The sequence below is a fragment of the Globicephala melas genome, chromosome 4 (assembly GCF_963455315.2).
Source record: "Globicephala melas chromosome 4, mGloMel1.2, whole genome shotgun sequence".
In the NCBI taxonomy this organism is placed as follows: domain Eukaryota; kingdom Metazoa; phylum Chordata; class Mammalia; order Artiodactyla; family Delphinidae; genus Globicephala; species Globicephala melas.
The window spans coordinates 71,499,203-71,522,881 of record NC_083317.1 but is presented as its reverse complement, the minus strand read 5'-3'; the positions used below and the strand labels follow the sequence as shown (position 1 = coordinate 71,522,881).

At 50.6% G+C, this 23,679-nt stretch overlaps 1 protein-coding gene and 1 pseudogene across 1 annotated transcript; one reads left to right on the top strand and one right to left on the bottom strand.

Annotated features, from left to right (window-relative positions):
- Nucleotides 1–5,008: 5,008 nt before the first annotated feature.
- LOC115853199 (cyclin-dependent kinases regulatory subunit 2 pseudogene) lies at nucleotides 5,009–5,240 on the bottom strand (annotated as a pseudogene).
- A 1,519-nt stretch (nucleotides 5,241–6,759) lies between these two features.
- Nucleotides 6,760–16,857, top strand: ZDHHC19 (zinc finger DHHC-type palmitoyltransferase 19). Its single transcript, XM_030859519.2, has 8 exons — nucleotides 6,760–6,899; nucleotides 7,249–7,370; nucleotides 7,900–8,039; nucleotides 8,868–9,040; nucleotides 9,446–9,551; nucleotides 15,473–15,558; nucleotides 15,903–16,107; nucleotides 16,738–16,857. Exons 1-8 carry the CDS (start codon nucleotides 6,760–6,762, stop codon nucleotides 16,855–16,857), a joined length of 1,092 nt encoding a protein of 363 aa, XP_030715379.2.
- Nucleotides 16,858–23,679: the final 6,822 nt, after the last annotated feature.

Below are 23,679 nucleotides of genomic sequence, written 5' to 3'. Positions count from 1 at the left end.
CCCAGCACAGGACCTCACACATAGTAAGTGCTCCTTAGAATTGGTTGCATGAATGATAAAATAATAAAATCATAGCAACAGTAGCTAATGTATATTGAGCATTCATGCACCAGGTGCTGTAGGAATTGCTGCATGTTCCTTATCTCATTTAAACCTTACAATTACTCTTACGAGGTAAATGCTATCTTTATTCCCACGTTACAGATAATGAAACTGAGGCTCAGAGGCGTTATGACACCAGGTTGGATAGAAAGACATGGAGGTGTGGAGAGAGGCAGAAGGGACCTGGGTCAGGGGCTGTGTTGAGGCTCAGATGAAGTTTTCGATGGTAAAAAAACGGAAGAGAGAAGAAAAAAGGCCCATGAGAGGGTCAAGAGAATCAGTTCTGGGAAGGTAGAGAAATCCCCCCGCTCTGGGCTGGTAAGTAAATACAATCAGAGGAAGAAGTTACTGATGTGGACCAAGAAGACTCCCTCCTCCTGTCCCACAGCACCTCAAAATATCTCCTGAGTTTCAAGAAGAGCCCTCTCCCTTTTTACCCTTCTCCTAAAGTACAGTTCTCTGGACAGGACAATGTAGTGATCCAGGAGTCTCAGGGGCCAGTTACCTCCTAAGGTAGAGGGAAGGGCACAACACATAAGACAAGGGCACTAACCTCCGGAGGGTCAGTCGCCTGGGCCCCACCCTAGCAAGGCGCAGGCTGACTCAACTTCCTCAACCATTTCCACAGGAGTGTTCCATCCTCCCTGGGTCATTCATCTCTAGCCCGGTAAGAGGCCTTGAGCTTAACCGCCCAGAGCCCTGAACTTTAGACTTCCCTATAGGAGAACACAGTGTGCTGAGGATGTTCTCTGAAACTTCTTTGGGACAGAAATGGGGGGTCGGGGGTGGTGGAGGCAGGAGAGGAGGTTTGAAGAGCAGGAGGGAGTTGGAAAGGGAAGGCTGCTGGGCTGACACTCATGTTTCCGCAGCCGGGCAGCAGGCACTGGGAGGCCCAGGGGAGACTGGCTAATCCTCAGGATGGATGATGATGGAAGGAAGAATGGCAGGGGGTTGGTGAGAGGGAGGGCTTTAGTGCTGATGTGGTACTTCTGTCTGAACCAAAGTCCCTATCTTCTACACAGTGGGACCCATGAGTTAGTTAAGGCCGAGCCATCCATAGCTAAGGCATATCAAGAAGGTGACCTGGACCAGCCAATCAGGTTCTTCTCTTGCTAATTTAGGACTGCTAGCTGTCAAACACTGATTTTTAGAATCAAGAGAAACAAATTCTTTGGACTTCCCTGGTGGTCCAGTGGTTAAGACTCCGTGCTCCCAGTGCAGGGGCCCAGGTTCGAACTAGATCCTGCATGCAGCAACAAAAATCCTGCGTGCTGCAACTAAGACGCGGCACAGCCAAATAAATAAATAAATATTTTAAAAAGTAATAACCTATTAAAGAAAAAGAACGAATTCTTCACTTCATTTTTCTTTTTTTGGGTTTAATTTTCTCCACAAAACCATATGGTAACATGATAAGACATCTATCACTTCAGTTTTGGCTTTCTCAGTGTAAGGGTAATTTTTGAAAAAAAAAAGACCAACCAACCATAAATTTCATCAGTTTTCCCTAGTACTCCTCAATCATTTTATATTTATTATTTTTTTAAATACTGTATTTCTTCTTTTTAAAAAAATTTATTTATTTTCTTTATTTCTTTGGCTGTGTCGGTCTTAGTTGCAGCACACGGGATCTTCGCTGAGGCGTGTGGGCTTCTCTCTTAGTTGTGGCGTGCGGGTTTTCTCTCTCTGGTTGTGGCGTACGGGCTCCAGAGAGCATGGGCTCTGTAGTTTGTGGCACTAGGGCTCTCTCGTTGAGGTGTGCAAGCTGAGTAGTTGTGGCGCGTGGGCTTATTTGTCCTGTGGCATGTGGGATCTTGTGAGTGTGTGTGTGTGTGTAATGTCTTCATATGGCTTGGGTATCATGGTAATATTAACTTCATATAATGAATTAGGAAGTGTTCTTTCTTCTTTCCTCTTCTATGTCTTGGAAGAGTTTGAGAAGGGCTGGTGTTCATTATTCTTTAACGTTTGGTATAATTTACCAGTGAAGCCTTAGGCATTCTTTTTTGAAGAGTCTACCATGTTATCAACCTTATTGATATCCCATTCTTCAATTCTAAGCTGTTTTAGACTAGCCCCTTATTGGTTGATTACTTTGGGGGTCATTTAAATAATATTATCTCTTTAAAAAAAAACCCAGAATAAATAAACGAACCAAATCAAACCAAAACCAATCAGTTTTGGTTTGGTAACCAAGAGGTTACCAGAGGGTAAGGGGCGGGAGGGAGGATGAAATGCATAAAGGGGATCAACTGCATGTTGATGGATGGAAACTTTTGGTGGTGAACATACTGTAAGTGTATACAGAATTGGAAATATAATGTCCTACACATGAAAAGTATATAATGTTAAAACCAGTGTTAATAAAAATAGTTTTTTAAAATTAAAAAAATTTAAATTGCATTCTAATATAATGCCTATCAACATCATAAGATGCTGCTTCTTTTGCAAGATTTAAAATGTCACTTTGCAATAAGTTGTCATCGTACCTGTACTTGGCATTGTTTTGCATTGCAGTTGAGATGTAAAAGGAAGATGCTAGTATTAAAGGAAAGGTGATATTTGAGTGGGGCCTCATTTCTCATTCATTAGTGAATATTTTTGTGTTCTGATGTTTTTGTTTACTACACAACATTATAAGTTTAGGGATTCAGATGATGACAACTAAGAACGCAAAAAGGCTCCTGAATTCTAAAACTACAAACATTGAAATACAGGGTGCTAAATTCAATAAATCAATGAAAGAAAAGTCCACAAACAAACTCTAGAGATTAGCACATAGGGTGTTTATTAGGGGATGATTTTGGGACCAACACCTGTGGAAGGCAAGGGAAAGAAAGGAAAGGGAAGGAAGCAGGGCTGAGCAAAGGGAGAAGTCAATCTGTGGTAAGGGCCTAATAAAAGCCTCAGCCAACTGCAAGGTCACATGGGGGCTAGGATGGCCCTTCGGATTTGTCCTGCACTGGGGCAAAGTGTCTGGGCCTTTATAACCTCATGTTGGACCACTCCTTGGATGCAACCTGCCCCTGGAAGGAGGTGGGACCCTGGGTGAGGCAATTTTCTTTAGGGGAGGCAATCCCCAAAGCTGAGGCTGTTTTCTAGCCACTGGGGGGATAAGATCTTCATTCCTGAAGGGGGTTCTGGGAGGCACCTCATAGTGCTACCCGCAGATCTTAGTGCACATGAAGAACTTAGTATCTGTCGTAAGAGGGAAAGGAAAGCTTATTTGATAAATGATGCTGGAACAACCGATTATAACGACATGAGGAAAATACACGATTAGATAGACCTTTACCTTGTATCTTACCCTTACATTAATTTCAGGTAGGTTAAAGAGTTAAATGAAAAAGAAAACAAGAAATATAGTTAAATATTTATCAGATAGAAGGAGTTAAATATAGTTAAATATTTATCAGATAGAAGGAGGGGAAAGACATAGAAATAAGATAAGATGATGCTAAGGAAATGATCCATAGATTTGATTATATAAAAACAAAAACTTTATACACTAAATATTGCATGCAAAATTAAAAGGCAAACAATAATTGGGAACATATTTGTAATAAACACGAGCAAAATTTTTAATATAAGAGAGCTCCTGCAAATCAGAAAGAAAAACCCAACACTCCCATCAAAAGCACAATGAGATATCATTTCATACCCATTAGGATAGATATTGTAAAAAAACAAACAAACAAAAACAGAAGAAAACAAAAAGTGTTAGCAAGGATGAGAAGAAATTGGAGCCCTTGTCCATTGTTAGCAGGAATGTAAAATAATGCAGCTGCTATGGAAAATACTATGGCAGTTCCTCAAAAAACTAAACATAGAATTACCATATGACCCAAAAGATTGAAAGCAGGAACCTGAATAAACATTTGTGCACGCATGTTCATAGCAACATTATTCACAATGGCCAAAAGGTGGAAACAGCCTAAACGTCCATCAACGTTTAGGATGAATGAATAAACAAAATGTGCCATATACATACAATTAAATATTGTTCAGTCTTAAAAAGCCAGGAAATTCTGATACATGCTACAACATACCAACTTCCAAGACTGCTGGAGCTCAAGGATGAACCTTGAGGACATTATGCTAAGTGGTATACGGCAGATACAAAAGGACAGATGTATGATTCCACTTTTGTGAGGTGCCTAGAATAGTCAAATTCATAGAGATAGGAAGTAAAACAGTGGTTACCAGGAACTGGGGAGAGAGGGAATGAGGAGTTACTGTTTAATGGTACAGAGCTTCCACTTGGGATGATGAAAAAGTTCTGGAATGGATAGTAGTGATGGTTTATACATAACATAACTTTTATGTTATGTATATTTACCACAATAAGAAAAAGAGCTCAGGCAATTCACAAAACTACAATAAAATGACCTATAGATATATAAAAATATTTAATTTCATAAGTAATTTAAGGAGATATAAATTAAAAGATCAAGTTATCATTTGTCATCTATAAAATTGGAGAAATTATTTTACATTAATACCTAATTATAGTGTTAGTATTATGATATGGGTATGGTCATAATAGTATAAACGTGCACAAACTCTCTAGAAAGCATTTGTAAATTATGTAAAATATGTTTTATTTTAAATTTTCTTAAAATGTGACATACAAACTTTATTTAACAAAAGTAACAGGTAAAGTCAAACAGGCATTTATATTAAGAGAAAAACTGGCTAGAAGAAATTTTATCTTAACCACCTTATAGTTAACCTACCTGCAGTTGCATTTAACTGAGCTCTGTTGCTGTGAAGAATAGAGCTCATGCAGAGACATGGATGAACGATCTGTACATTTGTACATTTTCCAAGTATTCACTGAATACTACCTTATATACACATATACATTAAATTTAAAAAGATTTAATTGATGATCCCCAGATATACTTCATTTTTGTTGGCCTTTTGGAAGAGGTCGTATGAAGTGAAGAAAGTGTGCTTCTGGCTCATGAATCGTGTAATGAACCCAGCCTAGACTCCCAAGTCTCCTCCACTCCTCTTCAGACATCAGATGGGTTTAGGGTACATGTTTGGAAAGTTCTCTGGGTAACATGACACGCCAGCACCTCGTGGTGCTCATCGAAGTACTTGTTCGAGTAGCAGATCTGCTCGTGGGCCATCCTGCAGGCGGGCACTGGGCAGCACAAGACTGGAATGACAGGACGCGAAGAGTGGACGCAGGCGAGAGACACGTCCAAGTCAGGTAAGGCAACGACTCGACTCTGAAATATGTTTTCAATATTCGTATTCATTGGCCCTAAATCCAACTGTTAGGAATCTATTGTAGGGAAACAGTTGGAGATGTAGGCATGTGGATAACGGCAGAAGGCACCGCTGGAACAAAGAATACAATGAAGTGAGGGAACAAGTTCTGTGAATATATGTGGCAGAGAATTCCAGGGAAAGAGAAGAGCAAGTGTGAAGAACCCAGGACTGGACTATACCACGTGTGTTTGAGGAACAGCATGGAGGCCAGTGTGCCTGGCGAGTGTGGAGTGAGTATGAGGCTGAATGTTGGGAAATGAGGTCAGAAAGTTAGTGGGGCCAGGTCAGGGAGGGCCTTGAAGGCCATGGTAAGGACTTTGAACTTTACTCTGAGTTGGCAGGGAAGCAGTTGGAAGGTTCTAATCGGAGGCCACGATCTAAGTTTTAAAAGGACAGTTGCTGCATCTCAGTGGACTCCTCAGTTGGTTGGTGGTAGCAGATCTGAGGCTAATTGGTGGCACCCAAGTCACAGGTCTGTGTGTTAGCTGCAAGAGAGGCTTCGAATGCAAGTATCTGGCATTTTCAGGTTCAGTTGGGATGGAGAAAGTCTTTGCCCTTCATCAAGACTTATAGTTCAGGGATCCTCCAAACACAGAGGGGTTCAGATGCTCAGTGACTAAAATAAATGACAAGTATCAGTTGTATGTAACAGAAAACCCAGTTATTTTCTCACATAATAAACAGCTCAGAGGGAGGCGGTTCAAGGCTGGGGCAGTGACTCAGTGTCATTATTGTCATTCTGTTCGTGTCCCATGTTGACTTATTGCCTAATGGGTCGAGGTGGACCAAGCCCAGCACGTCCAGGTTCAAAACAGGAAGAAAGGGGCAAAGCTGCACCAACTGTGTCTTTTCCCCCTTTTATCAGGAAAGCAAAAGCCTTTCTAGAAACCCTCAGACATCCACTTATGTCTCATTGACCAGAATTGTGTTGTGAAGCCAAACCTGGAAACAAGGGAAGAGTTAGCTGCCTCCTCCCCCAAAGTGCAATTTTGTAACAACAACAAGGAAAAAATGGAGATAGAACAATGAACACCGTTTGCTTTGATTAGCACTGAGCCTGAAACGGTGAGTAGTATCACCCAGCTTCTCCCCACGTGTTGCTCTAATCTCATGTAGTCTCGAACCTCGCAGGGGCAGGACCTCTCTGTCCCCAGCACAAGTAGGGGTATGGTTTGCTGTTGGAAGTGACGGTCACAGATGGCAGACAGGGCTGCTGAAGGGCCCCTAGCCCCCACTCTCCTCAGCCTCTGTGATGTCACACTGCGACTTCTTTCCCTCCACCCTGGGCTGTGGCTTCTGAGGCTGCTGTGGCCATGGGGCCCCTGGAGCCAGCAGTGGGGAGGGAGCCTGGGGGCCCTAGTCTCCCCTGGGGCCATGGGAGGTCCAGCCATGCCGCTCTTGAAGGAGCCCCATAGCCCGCCTCAGGCCCCACCGCCCTGGATCCTCCCGAGCCTATTTGCCGCCTTCAACGTGGTGCTGCTGGTCGTTTTCAGTGGCCTCTTCTTCGCATTCCCGTAAGTCTCCCACACAAGCTGACAGGTTTCTTACAGAGCAACAGAAAGGAAAACACATAACGATAGTATGGAGACAGGGAGAGTATAGAAGAGGGGTCAGGGAAAGGAAGAGGTTCTAGGCAGAGGGAACTGAACGTGCGAAGGCACAGAGGTACAGAGTGCTTGGTGCACCTGGGAGCTGCGGGTGGCTGGTAATACTCGATGACCTTTGGTGGAGTTTCTATGGATCTGTCACTAGCCTGGATATTTAGACCAGGATTTACGGTCTGGGGGTCCTGACCCGGTGGACTGGGTCCTGGGGGAGCTTCAGGCCACCCCAGATCAGGGCTGACTCCTGCTCTGGTCTCAGTTGCAGGTGGCTGGCCCAGAACGGGGAATGGGCCTTTCCCATCGTCACAGGCCTCCTCTTTATCCTCACCTTCTTCAGTCTCGTTTCACTCAACTTCTCAGACCCTGGCATCTTGCATCAAGGTGAGACATTGGCCCCCTGGGAGAAGGAGGCAGCACCCGAAGGGCTCCTGCCTGCTGGGATGACTCCTAAAGTGCTCCTTCCATCTCCCCGCCTGGGGCCTCAGGACCCCTTCACCCCATGTCCTCGTGTGCTCAAGCCACAGAGGTGTGGAAAAACAGAACTTTGGAGGTTTTCCAGTAGCCTTGGAGGGGAGGGCTAGCGTAGGCTGGGTAGAGAAGCCAGCTCTTCACAACCACTCAGTTTTCTATTCCTCCTTCCTACCACACAGATTCCTTAAAGCATCGCTCACAGTGGCAAAGGCCTGAGTTCTCAAAGAACTCCTCGGGCTGGAAACCCACCTTCCCTTTGACTGCCAGCCTCTCTAAGCTTGGCCAGCTTGCTCAGTGGGGACTAAGGAGTCCCCTGCCCACCTGGTCCCCACCCTTCTTGGAGCCCAGTGATGCTGTGGGGCTGCGTGCCCACACCATTCTGCTGCAGCAGACTGACGGAAGGGCCTCTTGCTGCTGCTCAATCCCTTTCCCATGCCAGGCTCCAATGAACAGGGCCCCACGATGGTGCATGTGGTATGGGTGAACCACAGGGCCTTCCGCCTGCAGTGGTGCCCTAAGTGCTGCTTCCACCGTCCGCCCCGGACCTACCACTGCCCCTGGTGCAACATCTGTGTGGAGGTAAGTGCCTCTCACCTGCCCACCTACCCTCCCAGCACCTGCCGGGGACCAGGAGGCCCACTCACACGGGGGCCTGTGGTCAGTGTGAAACTACTTCCAGGACTGCTAAAGACCAAGGGTGGCAGTAATTCCCAGTCACTCTTGGTCACTCATACAAGTCACTGCCACTGTGCCTGCACCTTTCCTGGGAGGCTGGCCCTTTCTTGCACTGGTGCTGACATGCAGAGGGGCATCCACATCTATGCTGGGCCTGGTCAGGCCAGGGGAAGGAAAGATACCCCTGACTTATCGAGGGCTCACTGACACTAGATGCCCGAGGCCCTCAGGCAGGTTGCAGGCCTGGCCAGGGGAACTTTGTCTGTCCTCTTCTGGCTGTCCAGGCCAGAGGGTCTCCTGGTCTCCTGGGCTCTAAGTGCACAGCCTGCAACAGTTTACCAATGTGCTGTCTTAACTGGTCCTTACAATCCTGGGAGACTGGCTGGGCAAGGATGTTATTATTAGGCTCATCCGGTGGTTAAGAAAACAGAGGCCCAGAGATATTCTATGTCCTGCCTGAAGTTACACCAGGATGTGTCCCAGAGAAGACTAGCTGGCCCCGGCTCTAAAGGCCTCTTGACATGAAACTATGTGAGCCACAGAGCCGTATGGTGCTCTAACCACAGAAATGCCAGCAGTGTTAGGGACTTTGTGGCTCAGTGTCTCCCTAGGAATGGGAGCCAGTGCATGAGGCCAAGGGCTTAGAGGGTGGGGGTAAGGCCTCAGATTTGGGGGCAACGGAGCCTGAGTCAGAGGTTGGGTCCTCGAGGTCCCCCTCTCCCTCTCACCTAGGACTTTGATCACCACTGCAAGTGGGTCAATAACTGCATTGGTCACCGCAACTTTCGCTTCTTTATGCTGCTCGTCCTGTCACTATGCCTCTACTCAGGTGCCATGCTGGTCACCTGTCTGATCTTCCTGGTGCGCACGACCCACCTGCCCTTCTCCATGGACAAGGCTATTGCGTATCTGAGGGGCTGCGGGACCCACGAGGGGAGCTGTGGGGAGGGCGGAGACAGCGGAGGAGGGGGGTCACGGGGAGGGGGCGGTGCAGAGGTAGTGGTGGGCGGGGTTTTCCGCGAAGCCGCTCGGGAGGACCAGTGTGGGACTAGGTGACGGTGGGTAGAGTCGGGCAAGTGGGTGGGGATAGGAGGAACTGCGAAGGGGTGAGCATCTAGCAGGGTCAAGGAGGGGAAGTGCTAGAGGTGGCACAGGGGCCTGGACAGCAGGGTGAGGTGAGGTTTACACTGGGATAGAGCGCAGAGAGAGGGTGGGCGGGGCTCGTGGGCGGGGCAGTTTGGGGTCGGGGTGGGTGAAGGGCGGGGCCGAGGAGGACTGGCCGGAGGCGCTGTTCCTTAGCCGGTGCGCAGCATCGTGGTGGCTGTACCCGCCGCCGGCTTCCTGGTGCCACTCTTCCTGCTGCTGCTGATCCAGGCCATGTCGGTGAGCGCGGCCGAGCGCTCCTACGAGGGCAAGGTACGTGGGGCCGAGCGGGGCGCCACTATATCGGGCTGTGGGTGGTCACCTTGCCCCTTCCGGACTTCCGCACTTTCCGCTTTCTGCAACGCCCTGGTCTTTGATGGCCTGACTTCTCTCGAAGGTGCCTCATTAGTCCTTCCAGACCCAAATTCAGCTCAGATCTCACGTCCTCCTGGAGGCTGGTGGTCACTCTCCTTCCTGGGTGCGCTGCGTCGAAGGTGCGCTACTGTGTGCTAGGCGCGTGCTCATTATTTTGAGCTGTGGGCGGGAAGGTGAGTAAGGCTGCCTCCTGCACTTGCGTTGACAAGGAACCGGAAATCAGAGTAACCCTCGCCAGACACCCGCGAACACTCTGGGAGAGGGGCCTGCCTACGTTGTGTAGCACAGACTCAGAGAGAGCACTGAGAGTTCAGTGAGGACTTCAGTGTAGGGTAGGACGTGCCACTTAGTGGTTTCGGACGGGCATAAATCGAGGGAAGGGCATTGCAGTGATGGGCAAAGCTTTTAGAAAAGTTGGGAAGCCTGAAAGCCTGTGGAATGTTGATAGGATGATGAGGAAACAGTTCTATTTGGAGCAGCTGTGGCATGGGCAAGTGGTCTGCCTGGGATTGGCCAGATTTAAAAGGCAAAGAAGTCAGGTGGATAATTTAATCTTGGTGCAGTGGAAACCCGGGAGCCTTGATAGGGTTTTTTCTTTACATACAGTAAAACTTACCCTTTTACGTGCACAGTTGTGTGAATTTTGACCAACTCATAAGTCCTGTAACCACTGCCATAACCAAGATTTAGAACAGTTCCATCAACCCCAACCCCCCCCACCGCCAAATTCCCTCATGGCCTTTTGAGTCAGTTTCTTTCCCTATCTGCAGCCCCTGGCAACCACTGATTTGTTTTCTTTTCTTTTTTTTAAATTTATTTATTTTTGGCTGCGTTGGGTCTTTGTTGCTGCACCGCGGACTTTCTCTAGTTGCGAGGAGCAGGGCTACTCTTCGGTGCGGTGCGCAGGCTTTTCATTGCGGTGGCTTCTCTTGTGGAGAATGGGCTCTAGGGCGCGCAGGCTTCAGTAGTTGTGGCACACGGGCTCAGTAGTTGTGGCTCGCGGGCTCTAGAGCACAAGCTCAGTAGTTGTGGCGCACGGGCTTAGTTGCTCCGCGGCATGTGGGATCCTCCCGGACCAGGGCTCGAACCCGTGTCCTCCGCATTGGCAGGCGGATTCTTAACCACTGTGCCACCAGGGAAGTCCCCACTGATTTGTTTTCTGTCCCAATAGTTTTTCCTTTTTCAGAATCTCACATAAATGTAATCATAGCTTTTTGAGTCTGGTTTCTTTCACTTAGCATAATGCATTTGCGATTCATCCATGTTGTTGCCCACATCAGGAGCTTCCTCCTTTTTATTGCTGTGTGGTATTCCATCATATAGCTGTGCCACAGCTTGTTTACCCATTCACCAATTGAAGGATATTTGGGTTGCTTCCAATTTGGGGTGATTATAAATGAAGCCACTATAAGCATTGGTGTACAGGCATGTGAACACAAGTTTTCATTTTTGGGGGGGTATAGACTTAAGGCTGGCATTGCTGGGTCATATGGTAACTGTATGTTTAACTTTATAAGAAACTGCCAAATTGTCTTCCAAAATGGCTGCACCATTTTGCATTCCCGTAAGGAATACATGAGAATTCCAGTTGCTCTGCATCATTAACATTTGGCTTTGTCAGTTTTTTTAAAAATTTAGACAGTCTAATAAATGTGTAGTGACATTTCATTGTGGTTTTAATTTGCATTTTCCTAATGACTAATGATTTTGAACATCTTTTCATGTTCTTATTTACCATCAGTATGTCTTAGATTAAATATCTGTTCCAGTCTTTTGCCCATTAGAAAAATTGGGTAGTTTTCTTAATATTGAGTTTTAAGAAATCTTTATTTATTCAGGATTCAGACATGTGGTTTGCAAATATTTTCTCCGTGTCTGTGGTTTGTCATCTCATTTTTCTCAACAGTGTCTTCCAAAGATCAGAAGTTTTAAATTTTGAAGTATGTTATCAGTTTTTTCTTTTCTTTTTTAAATACGTTTTCCTTTTATTATTATTTTTATTTATTCATTTATTTGGCTTTGCCAGATCTTAGTTGCAGCACATGGGATCTTTTAGTTGTGGCACATGGGATCTTTAGTTGCACCATGCGAACTCTTAGTTACGGCATGTGTGATCTAGTTCCCTGACCAGGTATTGAACCTGGGCCCCCTGCATTGGGAGCACAGAGTCTTAGCCACTGGACCACCAGGGAAGTCCCTCTATCAGTTTTTTCTTTTATGGATTGTGCTTTTGGTGTGTAATTAAGAAATCTTTCCTTAACCCAAGGTCACAAAGATTTTTCTCATACGTTTTCTTTTAGAAGTTTTATAGTTTTAGGTTTTATATTTAGGACTATGATTCATTTGGGGTTAAATTTTGTATATGATGCAAGGTATGGTCAAGATTTTTTTTTTTTGCTTATGGGTTTTTTTTTTTTTTGCTTATGGGTTGTTCACCATTTTTTGAAAAGACTATCCTTCCATTGAGTTGCCTTTGAACATTTGTCAAAAATCAATTGAATATAGAGGTGTGGGTGTATTTCTGGACTCTCTGTCCTTTTACCAGTATCATACTGCCTCGCTTAGTAGCTTTATATTGTCTTGAAATCATACAATGTGAGTTCTTCAACTTTGTTCTTTCTCAAAGTTCTGTCGGCTATTCTAGTTACCTTGATTTTCCATATAAATTTTAGAAGCGGCTTGTCAATTTCTGCAAAAAATGTTTGCTGAGATTTTCATTTGGATTGTGTTAAACCTAGAGATCAATTTTGAAAATGGACATTTTAACAATATTGAGTTTTTGAACCCATGAAAGTGGTATAACTCTCCATTTATTTAGGGCTTCTTTGATTTCTTTCATTAATGTCTTACAGTTTTCATCGTGTAGATCTTGACTACATTGTGTTAGATTTTTTCTAAGTATTTCATTTTTGTGTGCTATTATAATTTTTAAAAATTTCATTTCCATTTGTTTATTATAAGAAAATACAATGGATTTTTGTTTATTAGTCTTGAATCTTGCAATTTTTCTAGGCTCACTCATTAGTTCTAATAGTTTTTTTGTTGATTCTACATAGAAAATCATGTCATCTGTGAAAAGGACAGTTTCATTTCTTCCTTTCCAACGTGTATGGCTTTATTTCCTTTTCTTTTCTTACTGCACTGTCTTGGACTTTCAGTACTGTGTTGATTAGGAGTGGTAAAAGTGAACACCCTTGCCATGGGATTCCTTCCACATGGCAATGACTTGACTAAAGGCTGTTTTAGGAAGACTGTCGTAGGTCACATCAATGAGGGAGGGGCCTGAGACCTTGAGACAGCTGAAAGGACAGAGGAACCCTCTTTGCCCACCATTTCCCATCCTTCCAGTCACCACTTAATCACTCCACCCCACCCATATTTGGTTCCCAGCCCACCTGTGACTCCTCTGTGCAGCCCTGACTCATCAGCTCCCTGTGGTCTGCATGTCTTCTCTCTCCAGCCTCAGTCCCTCATTTCAGCCTCTCCTGGGCAGCATTCTCCTTCCCACGTCCTGTGGTTCTTCTAGCCCAGGTCAGGCCATAGGCCTGCCCTCCCTCCCCTGCTCAGATGGGGCTGTCCTAATCCAGGATCTCCAGCCTTAAGAAACCTAAATGTGATCTGCACTCTGTGATTCACCAGGCAGGGCTCTTTCCCATTACCAGAACCCATTTCAGGCATTCTTCACACACCTCAACTTTATTGCCTTCTTACCTCCATCCCTTGACCACAACTTCTGCTGGGCCACTTGCTTAGATCACGAGGGCTCTGGAGCCAGACCACATAAATTCAAATCACAGCTTCACAACACACCAGCAGGGAGATCTTGGCTGTGTTACTTAGCCATCTGGTACCTCAGTTTCCCCATCCGTAAAAGGGGACAGCATGGGTTAATGTGTGTGAGATACATAGAACAGTGGCTGGTGTGAGTAAGTGCCCCATAGGTCATCATTATTGCCATTCCTTCCCATCATCAGTACACATGTTCTTGTCTCTCACATCTTAAAAACAAAGCAAACATCCCTTAACATCGCAGACCTCCCCTGTTGTACTCTCCCCTCCAGCGCAACCAGATTTCCTGAAAGCATTGGCTGTGCTCACTAGCGTCGTTCTTCACCTTCCTCAGCCCACTTCAGCCCAGCCTCCGTCCTTACTGTCATACTGATGCTGCACTCTCCAAGTGGCCAAAGCCAGCGGGCAATCCTCAGACTAATCTTTCCAGGCTGCACAGAGCAGCATCTGAAACAGAACGTACCTGCTGTGGCCCTTCCCCAGCCTCTCAGGGTCCAGCTCTCTCTGCTGCCCTGGGCTGCTGCTTCCCTGCCTGCACCTTGGAGTGTTGGCCGGGCGGCCTGCTCTTCTCACCAATCCCCTCTCTGTGCTGCCCTGACCACTCCCCAACTGCCCTCAGCACCCTGAAAGTTAAGGCTGGCCTTGTTGTCTGTGGTGTGTCCTCAGTCCCCAGAGCAATGCCTGGAACAGTGTTGAGGTCCCCAAATATTTATGAACAAATGAGTGAACCTACAAACAAAGGAATCCATAATGCTTTGGGAGAGAAGGAAAGAGAGAAAGAGAGAGAAGTCTGACTCCCCGATCCCTGGGGAAGAAGGGGAGAGAGAGCAGAGGCAGCAGGGAATTGGGCAGGAGATGGGGCGAGTAGATACCCACTTTGGTTTTGGTCTGTGGAGCATGAGGGCGTTTGAGATACAGAACTGGAGCAGGAGACCAGGCCTGAAGCCGGTGAGAGAGGACGGTCTGGGAACTTCCGAGCTGTTGGATTCCCTTCATGGTTGAGGGTCCCATATGGGGAGAGGAAGGGCTCTACTTTATTAGTCAGTTCTTATGAATTCATTAAACAATTCCCATCCCTTTAAGCACTGAGCAATCAACATTTTTCTATTCTTCGTGTACATCTAATAAATCAAAATTTATTTCTCTAGATTTAAAATTCTGATTGTAAGTTTAATCAAACTCTTCTAACCATTTAATTAAAATTGAGAGTAGAATGCCAGTTTCCCTTAAGTTCTTGAAACACCTTAAAGTAGGGAGAACTCAAAAAATCACAATGGTTAAGGGCATGGGACACAGGCGAGCTGGTGGTGGGCAGAGGTGCTCTTGGGCCACTTTAGGACGTGACAAGCACTTTGTAGCTAAGGCTCTTGAGGTCCCCATGAGACTCAGCCTGTGCTGGGAAGGAGGAGGGGGCGAGGCTGATGGGCAGAAGGAGGGGAGGAGGAGAAAACCTGGTCAAGAGTTTCCAGGGGAGGACTTGACCTTTGGGCTTGACATTGGTCAAGCATTGGGTGCTCAGGAGCTTCAGCCCAGATTTCCAAGGCCATGTGATTTTGCTTAGGGAAATAGGATTAGGCACCACAAACTGTCCTTCCAGATAGTGAAATTCAGTGAAGGCACAATTTGAGGAAGAATGAGATGTGGGAAAGTAGAGGAGTTGAGGGAACATGGGTGGAGAACTGTCTTTGGAGTAGTTTATCAGCAAAAGGAAGAACCAAAAGGATCTGGAAGGAGGTAGCAGGAGGATGTGTGTGGCCAAATGAGACAGTGGGGGAGGACAGTGCGAAAGGGGATACAAGGTGATGGGGAGGGATCCCTGAGCAGGCAGGAGAGGTGGGTGCAGTGCCAGAGCTGCTCAGAAGTGGGTTGGGGACGCCGCGCCTGACTCTCCTGGCTCCTCTGTCCTTGGAGTCTTGCTGCAGCCCTGGGCTGAGCTGACCGGTGCAGGGAGGGCCGGTGGGGGTGGCCTGCCCAGTCCTGCTGGATCTGAGCTCTTCTTCCTGTCCTCGACCCCCCACACCCCCGCCCAGTGCCGATACCTGGAAGGACACAACCCCTTCGACCATGGCTGTGCCAGCAACTGGTATTTAACAATTTGTGCACCGCTGGGACCCAAGTGAGTTGGCAAAGCAGAGGTCTGAGCGGTGGCCCCTGGCGCGGGTGGGGCGGGGTGAAGCTGGGGCGTCTCCGCTGGCCCCTTAGCATAGCTCCCAGCACCTTACGCTCACTATTCTCCTTCTTTTGGAGTTTTCTCCAGGGCATTGTGGGAGTCTCTGGAGCTTCCCCTTCCTTGCCTCTGTGGGTTCTTGCTCCAAGAAATGGGGTTAGAGGGGCATGGCAGCCTGGATGAGATTGGTGACAGCTCCCTGCAGGGCCATGCCCAGGCTGTGTGCTCCCCAGGCTGAGGGGGACCAGGCCAGGAGGGCCACAACCACTCGCATCTGGCTTGTTGCTCCCCAGGTACATGGCCGAAGCTGTCTGGCTGCAGAGAGTGGTGGGGCCTGATTGGGTGCCCAGGCAGAACCCTCACTTCCCGATGTGCCCCTCCGCGCACAGTCCCCCAGACCTCCCTGGGCCTGGGTCTGGCCCCCAGTCCCAACCTCTGGGTCTCAACCAACCAGGCAAGGGGCCCCCAGGGAGTGGTGAGGCTGCAGCCCTCCAGGAGGTGAGGAGTGTGTGCGTGTGCGTGTGTGTGTGTGTGTGTGCAGCATGCATGTGTGCCTGTGTGTGTTGGGAGGGGGCGTCTGCAGATTGTACAGGTGTTGGGAGAAGCCCCCCAGTGTTGGGCTGGCCCTGAAGCTGGAGCACTTAGAGCTCGAGAGAGGGGCATTACAGGCCTGAAGAGTGTTGACAGTAGAGTCACAGGCCTCCAGAACACACCAGGGGTCCCTGGAGACACAAAGGGAAAAGGCTGCACCACTCACTTGCTGGGTGGCCTTGGACCAGTCACTTACGAGTTCTGGGCCTCAGTTTCCTCAGCTATTTATGAGGATTGAGACTAGTCCAGTGGTTTATAATTGGCGGGGGTGGGAGAGGGGGAATTCCTTTACTAAAAGGCACCTTCTACTCTGAAGCCTAGTCTATGAACCACGTGGAAGTGGAGCGTTAAGAGTGATGTAGGGGTGGGTAACCCACAGCCCCTCCAGAGCCCCTGCAGTGACATTCTGGGGTGCCATCCCACTCCCTTTGCTCTGCCTGTTGGTGGGTGACAGTCTGGGCAGTTTCTTGCTCCCCAATGGGTGGCCTGCGGGGCGGGGCTTAGGGAGAGCCCCCATCCCCCCCACTGTGTGTTTAGCTCCACGCCAGCCCGGTGCTGCCCCTGCTGCGAGAGGCCCCCAGACGAGGCTCCGCCTACCTCTTGACCTTTCGCACTGGGAGATGCCAGGAGCCCCCGCAGCCGAACCTCACCTCCTGAGCCCCTTGTGGAGACCTCTGTGCCCTGCCCTTGCCCACTCGCCTGGCGGGAGTGCTGAGACCACCCCCCCCCCAAAGCCCATTAAATACCCTTTGCCAACCTCCTACAACTGCCCTGCTGCACTGTCTGTCCTCGATGCGAGGGAGTGTGGATGAGGCGGGCTCTGAAGGGCTGGGACGAAGCCCCTGGGAGGGAAGAGCCAGGGCCTTCTGCGACCTCGGGCAAGACACTCAACCTTGCTCTCATCCTTAAAATGGGGCAACCATAACAGCCACAGCGACGGCTGGAGACTATGGAAGAGAAAACCCAGTAATGCCGGGGTGTGAGCCCGAAGTCCCCCCTCTGCCCTGCACCACCCCTGTCTGGCTGCAGGGGGCGCCCGTCACCTGGGAATTCGCCAAGACTGGCCCGGTCCAGCCGTGACCCCTGGAGCCTCGCGGGTGGGCTGGTCCCCCTGCCTCATCCCGGGTGGGGTGGGTGGGTGGGAGTATTCTCCGTCACAGACCAACCCTGCAACTTTCCTGCAGGTGGGTCTCACCCAGCCATTTCCTCCTGCTGTGGGGAGTCAGATGCTGGTTCTGGTCCTGTCCCTGGCGTGGGTCCCAGGCTCTGTGAGTCTGTGTGTGTGGGTAGGTTGGGGTGAATGGAGGGAACCATGTCAAACTGTGGCTCCTCTAGTGGCCAGAGCGTGACTTTGGGAATGGAAATAACGGCACCTTCCAGGAAGGCTGTCAGGATGAAACGAGGTGGTTCGTGAGAAACACCAGGTACACAGTGGGCACGCAATGAATGCAGCCAGTAGGATTATGATGATTTTCTCCACCACACAGCTAGCAGGCCACTCAGCATCCCTCCAAGGACCACCTTCTCAGAATTACCTGGGCCCCAGACCACGGGCTCAGAAGCTCAGGGTGGGGGGAGGACAGGAATCTGAACCTGAATTACCGTCAAGTGCTGCATGGGATCCTACCACCCTGAAGTTACCGAATTGCTGCCTTAGGAGGTGAAGATGGACACTGACCACACTGCTTCCTCTCCCCCGTGTACCCAGGTGAAGTGGGGTGCGGTGAAGGTGAGAGGGAAGGACACCACCAAAGGGTCAGATGAGCACCCCGGGGGCCTGTGAAGGTGTGTGTCTGTGTGTGCACATGTGCTTGTGTGTTGAGGGCCCGGTCTGGGGAGGTGGGTGACCTACGATGCAGGATTCGGCTCTGTTTCTCTCTATGCTGGGACGCCTTCAAAGCTGCCCTTCCCTCTTCCTCCCGCCCTGTCTTTGGCAGCCCCAGGCCCAGCCTCGCCCACCCCTGTGGCTCTGGTTCTCCGGCTCCTGGCCAGCTTCATTCAACCCAGGGTCTCCAGTTCTTTCTCCTTTGCCTTGGTCCCAGGGTCTCCCCAGTCCCAAGCCCCCCTTGGGGTTCAAGCCTTTTCTCAGCTCTCTCAGGGTTAACCTTGGGTTCTGGGGAGGGATGCAAGGTACTCACTGCCATAGAAAAAGGCAGCCCAGTTTCAGCTTTGTTGTAAATGGCCTCAGTGGCCACATTTAAAATCCTTAGGGCCACGTTTACACCTAAAGCTGAAGCAGGTTTTCCTGTCTGGGAAGCCCACAGTCCATGGTCACGGGGTGAGGGGATGAGGGCATGAGACTTTCTGAGCCCCAGACCGCAGGGTGTATGTGCTACACAGATCTGCGTGAGTGGCCTCTGTGTGTGTGTTCAGCTCAGCCCAGGCTGCTCAGCAGTGAGGAGAGGCCCTCAGTCCTCCTCCCAAATGGGAGTCCTCAGGGTGGTCTGGGTCTCCGCCAGAGAGGAAGAAGATTCAGGAACCTGGGCCAAAGCCTGGATGGAGGGATATTCATGGAACTGGCTGGGTGCCCAAATGGTGCCTGCCCAGAACCCCAGCTCCACAGGGCACTGAGAAGGCCGGGCCACAGAGTCTGGGGTGGCCCAGTCCTGCCTGACCTGCTGCCGTCCTTCCGTGGTCCTGGCTGCTTCATCAGGACTGTACCTACCGGGTCCCTGTCTCCAGCTCTACAGGGGACTCATTCTGTCTCAGGCAGGGCCTCGCAGGTCCTCAGTCACACGTGAGTCACCTCCCCCCACAGCCTGGGCCTCATTTTCTCACTGGGCAAGGACGTAACCTCCCTCAGATTCTCAGAGGTGGCCATGTCCCCTCCTGCTCTGGGATGTAGATGCTGGGTCTCTGGGCCCTCCCAACCTGACATTTCTAGGATTTCTTTAGGAAAGCCCCCTGGATCAGGCTCTTCTGCTCCTGAAGGTGTAAGCAGACCTAGCTCACCCTTTCCTGTGACTCCCCACACCGTCTCCCCTAAGCCTTGGGCGCCCTCAGAGATTCTTTCCGGCCAGGCTGGAGGCCTCAGTTGAGCTGCACCACCTTCCCTTTCCACCTCCACGTTTCTGCCGAACCTGCCCTTGATGCCCAGACACACCCCTCGCAGTCCTTGGCCCACTGATACGGGGAGGGGTGTTATCAGGGCCCGAAAATGGGGCCAGCTCTCCACACACAGCCTGGAAACCCTGCCGTCCCTGCGTTCCCTTGGACAGGAACCAAGGAGTGGTTTGGGCCCCAACCCTGCAGGGCTGCCAGGTGCCCACATGTCTGGAGCCCCTCTGAGAGGTCCCCAGGCCACTCCTGGAACCTGAAGAAAGGAGGGGGAGCCTGGAAGCAGCCACCCCCTTGTCATCTCTATACCTTTCCTCCATGACCTTCTAGAAGGTCAGAGTGTATGTGGGGTGGGAAGAGCGTTGGGCCAGGAGTTGGGAGGCCTGAGTGTCACTCAGCTTTGCTACCAACTAGTATGTTATGGGAGCGAGTCTCTTCCCCCTGCTTGGCCTCAGCTCCCTCGTCTGTAAACAGGATGACCATGGTGGCTAGCTCACAGGTGGCTACAGGATCCTAACTCTTTAGAGCTGGAAGGGACTTAGGGGTCACGTCATCCAGCTGCCCCTCCACCCTCAATTTCACAGATTTTCACTAGAGAGGGAAGGGATTGCCTAGGGTGACACGGTGTCCAAGCCAGGCGCGCTCTCTGTTTCCGGGCTGCCTCTCCCACTCCTGCTCCAGGGACCATTTCAGAGGAGGAAGACCTTGAGCAGCGTCCTCAGGGCCCCCCTACCAGCCACCAGAGAGCCAGGCAGCACGTGTTAGCACAGGGCCTGGGGACCTGATAAGAAGGCAGGCTTAACCCTGACCCCAGCTCTGCTGGGAGCGATAATGACGCCCTGCTGCCTTGTGCTCAGCCCTGCCCTGCCCTGCCTTGCCCACCCCACCCAAGGGGGCCCTGCCAGTGGCTGAGGGTGGGACAGATAGGACAGAGGAGGTGGCTGCGGCATGGGATCGGGGGGCCAGAATCCTAATACCTCCCAGAGTACAGGCCCCTCGCTGGCTGACCCTCCTGGGCACCCGGGCACCGTGCCTGACACCCAGGTGATGCTCCAGCGACGCCCACATCCTCCTCCAGTTCCCGCAGGCCGAGCGCGGTTTGTCCTGAATAACAAAACTTTACTGAGCCCCACCGGGCTAGGGCTTGGGCTCAGTGATTCACATGATCTCCTTTAATCCTCACAGCAACCCCCGAAGTTGTTATTCTTGTCTTAGAGTTGCGGAAACCGAACTGAGCAAACAGGCCACTTCTCCGCGGTGGCACTGCTTCTAAGCGGCAGAGCCAAGCTCCTTTAGCCTTTGTCACGACACTGTGCTTCACAGGCAGTTATATTTTATTTCAACTTAGAGTAGTGGCTAAGGCATGGGCTCTGAAGCCAGCCGGCCGGCCTGCTTTCCTGCTGTGTAATGGGATGAATCATTGCCTCTACTGTGCCTTTATGAGGATTCGGTGTGCAGCGCACGTGGAGAGCTTGACCCCAGCGTGGGCACGTGGTAGGTGCTTACTCAATGGTAGTGATTGTCGCCGCACTAGGAACCAGGTGATGCCTGGGTCGGGACTCTGTGACCTGCTAGGGCCTTTGCGATGCCAGTCACAGTGGCTGCCGTTTGGTGTGGGTTTCCTGGTGGCCGGGGAGCAAAGGAGAAGGGCTGCTTCGGAGGGGAGGTTTGTGGTGTTTTACAGAAAATCAAGCAATGTTTGTGTCCCCCCGGCCAACGGGGAATGGAGGTGTGGGCTGAATGTGTTCAAGGGAACAGCAAGATAACCACCCAACGGCTCTGCCCCCCTTCATGGGAGAGGAGGTTTCCGCTTAAGAAAGCACCCTGTTGCATCTGTTTCGAGGCCGGGCAGTGCCCGGGCTGAAGGAAGCCAAAGCTGTGGTCATCTGAACCCTGTGTCCGGGCCTCGCTCAGAGCCACCGCTGCCGCTTCTGCCAGCTCTGCCCTCTCTCTGTAGCCTCCCAGTCTGTCCGTGTCTGTCTTTGCCTCACCTCTTCTCACCTTTCCACTCCATCTCCTCTCTCTCCTCCCCCTCTTCCTCCTTTCACTGTCTTCCACGCTCTTCCTGTGTTCACTCTGTCTCTCTCCCGATCCGTCACCACCTTTCCTGGACAACAGCTTCCAGGAACACAAAGTAAACGGTCTGACAATTTTCAAGTAATAACTTTCAACTGTGATTCTTGGAAGCCCTTGGGCCTGGGCATGGAAACCTCCAGAACTCTGGGCCAGGCCAGAGGCAGGGCCTGCACAGGGCGCCTTTGTCTGTCTCTGACCGGGGCCTCCTCCAAGCCAGGCACACGCTTTCTCAGCTGCTTCTGGTTGGGACCGTTTTGCTGCTGACATTGGAGATTCCCACACTGGAAGGGGTATTCCCACATTGAATATCTAGCTTATTTCTCAGTGAGAAGAAAACCAAGGCACTGGCACTCAGGGAGAGGTTCAGCAGGGTTTGCCCTGGGGTCACGCAGCTAAGTAGAGGCCAGGCGAGGCTGGGTCCCCATCTCCTGCTTCTCAGCCCTTTCCACCACCCGCTGTGGGTCAGAGGCCGGATGGGTCAGAGGCCTGGACTGTAAACAGGAAGGGCACTCTTTCTTCTCCTGGAGGCCTGGTAACTTGGCTCCCATAGGCAAACTCACAAAAGTGACAACAATAGTGACAATCGTTTTGATGCAAACTGTGGGCTAAGTGCTTGGCTTGTATTATCTCATTTAATCCTCAAAATGATTTGTGGGGAAGATGCTATGACTTTTGTGGGCATGACCTTGGACAGTCCTCGGGCCTCCATCTCCCTATCTGTAAGGACAGAGTTTTCTGGAGGATCCTTGGGGCTATTCCTGCCCTGCCCTCCTGGGAGTCCATGGCTTAGTGGCCAGGGAGGAGGGTCCTTGGTCTGGGCACAAGCCCTGAGGTGGATGGGGCCCCGGGCGGAGCTTATTCGAGGACCTATTAGTGTCTTGTGCCTGAACTTCATCTGTCCCCTAGTAGCCGGGATGGGGAGAGCATTAGGTCACCAAGCAAGAGTACCGATCCCTGGGCAGTGCCGATCTGGGCTGGGAAAGTCCCCTGACCAATTGTTCCTAGGTAGCTGTTCTTCAGCTCCTGACAAACACAACACGGAAAGACACTCTCCTTCTTGCCCTTTGCCTGGCCGGGCAGTGGGATGCCAAGATGGGGCATCAGGAGACCTGGGTTGGAAAGCAGGGTCTGTGCTTCCCTGTGGTGTGGCCCCGGGAAAGCCCCTAGCCTCTCAGAGCCGCTGTTACCACATCTGCAGAAGGGAAACTCGAGCCCAGGCCCGGCTACCTCTGGCACTTGGGGGTGACACAGTGTACCATGGGAAGGTGCTCTGGACTTTCACTTCTTCACACCAGCCACAGCCCCACGGGCACGGGGCTTCTGGAAAGGGAGCAGCGGGAGGGCCAGATTGGGCCTGGGGAGCCTGGCAGGAGTAGCTCCCTGTCCCTCTGTCTACGTCTCCCCTGCCGTTTTGCAGGCTCTGGATTTGGATCATCTGGAAGTGGCCAAGGCTGAGGATGGGCCGCCTCACTGTAACTCCCAGCCTGGGTCACCTTCCTCGCGTGACTTCTCAGCTCCCTCTCTTCCCCACCAAGTATCTGTCCCGAGGGGAAGAGCTGGCTGGTTTGGGGCAGGGATATGGCCCTTTCTGCTCCCAGATGACGCCCCCATCTGCCAGCCACCCTGAGCCCCTGGGGTGGAAGCCTCTGGAAGGCCTCAAGATCTGGTTGTGATGGTTCGACTCTGAACCCTCGGCAGGGACGTGGGCTGCACCCACCTTGGCCCAGGGGCTTTACTTTACTTTGGTCTTTACTCCAGACCAAAGAGTAAGGGAGGTTTGTTCCTGAAGCAGAGACCAGAGGTAGGCACACAGAGGGCTCTGTGCTTTGGAGTTGAGGCTTTTAAAGGGTTGTTTTCTTTAAAGATCCTGCTGCAGGAAAGAGAAGCCCCAAGTCAAACATTCCCGAAACGTGAATTTCAGGTGGCTTTAAAGGAGGACTTTGTTTGGTTTCTGTCCCACCCTGATTCTGCTCGGTGGGGTCTTGGGCACTCATCCCTGGGGGTTGGTGGAGGGTCCAGCCTCACCGGGAGGTTCCTCAGCACCAGATCCAGCCTGAGGGCCTCTGGTCACAGCCAGGCCCCAAGCTTGCTCCCAGGGGACGCTGGTGCACACCCATCTCAAGAAGGGAAGGCCACTGTCCGTCCATCCTCAGCTGCATTCCCGCTGCTGGCCACACCCTCTTTCCTGAACTCTCTCTTTACCCTTGATCTCGGGTATCTGACACCCTCTTGACTCTCCCCCTGAGTTAAGGATACTCTGTCTATGACTCTTTCTCTCACTTCCTGCCAGGATCTCTCCCAGGTCCCATCCTTGGGGTGTGCCCCATCTTGGAGAACTCACTCATT

Bases quoted from the DNA above. Each gene is read 5' to 3' on its own strand.
- ZDHHC19 (XM_030859519.2), top strand. From the start codon at position 6,760: ATGGGAGGTCCAGCCATGCCGCTCTTGAAGGAGCCCCATAGCCCGCCT. The intron at 7,371-7,899 runs GTGAGACATTGG...TTCCCATGCCAG, and splicing joins CCCTGGCATCTTGCATCAAG to GCTCCAATGAACAGGGCCCC. The intron at 9,552-15,472 runs GTACGTGGGGCC...ACCCCCGCCCAG, and splicing joins AGCGCTCCTACGAGGGCAAG to TGCCGATACCTGGAAGGACA.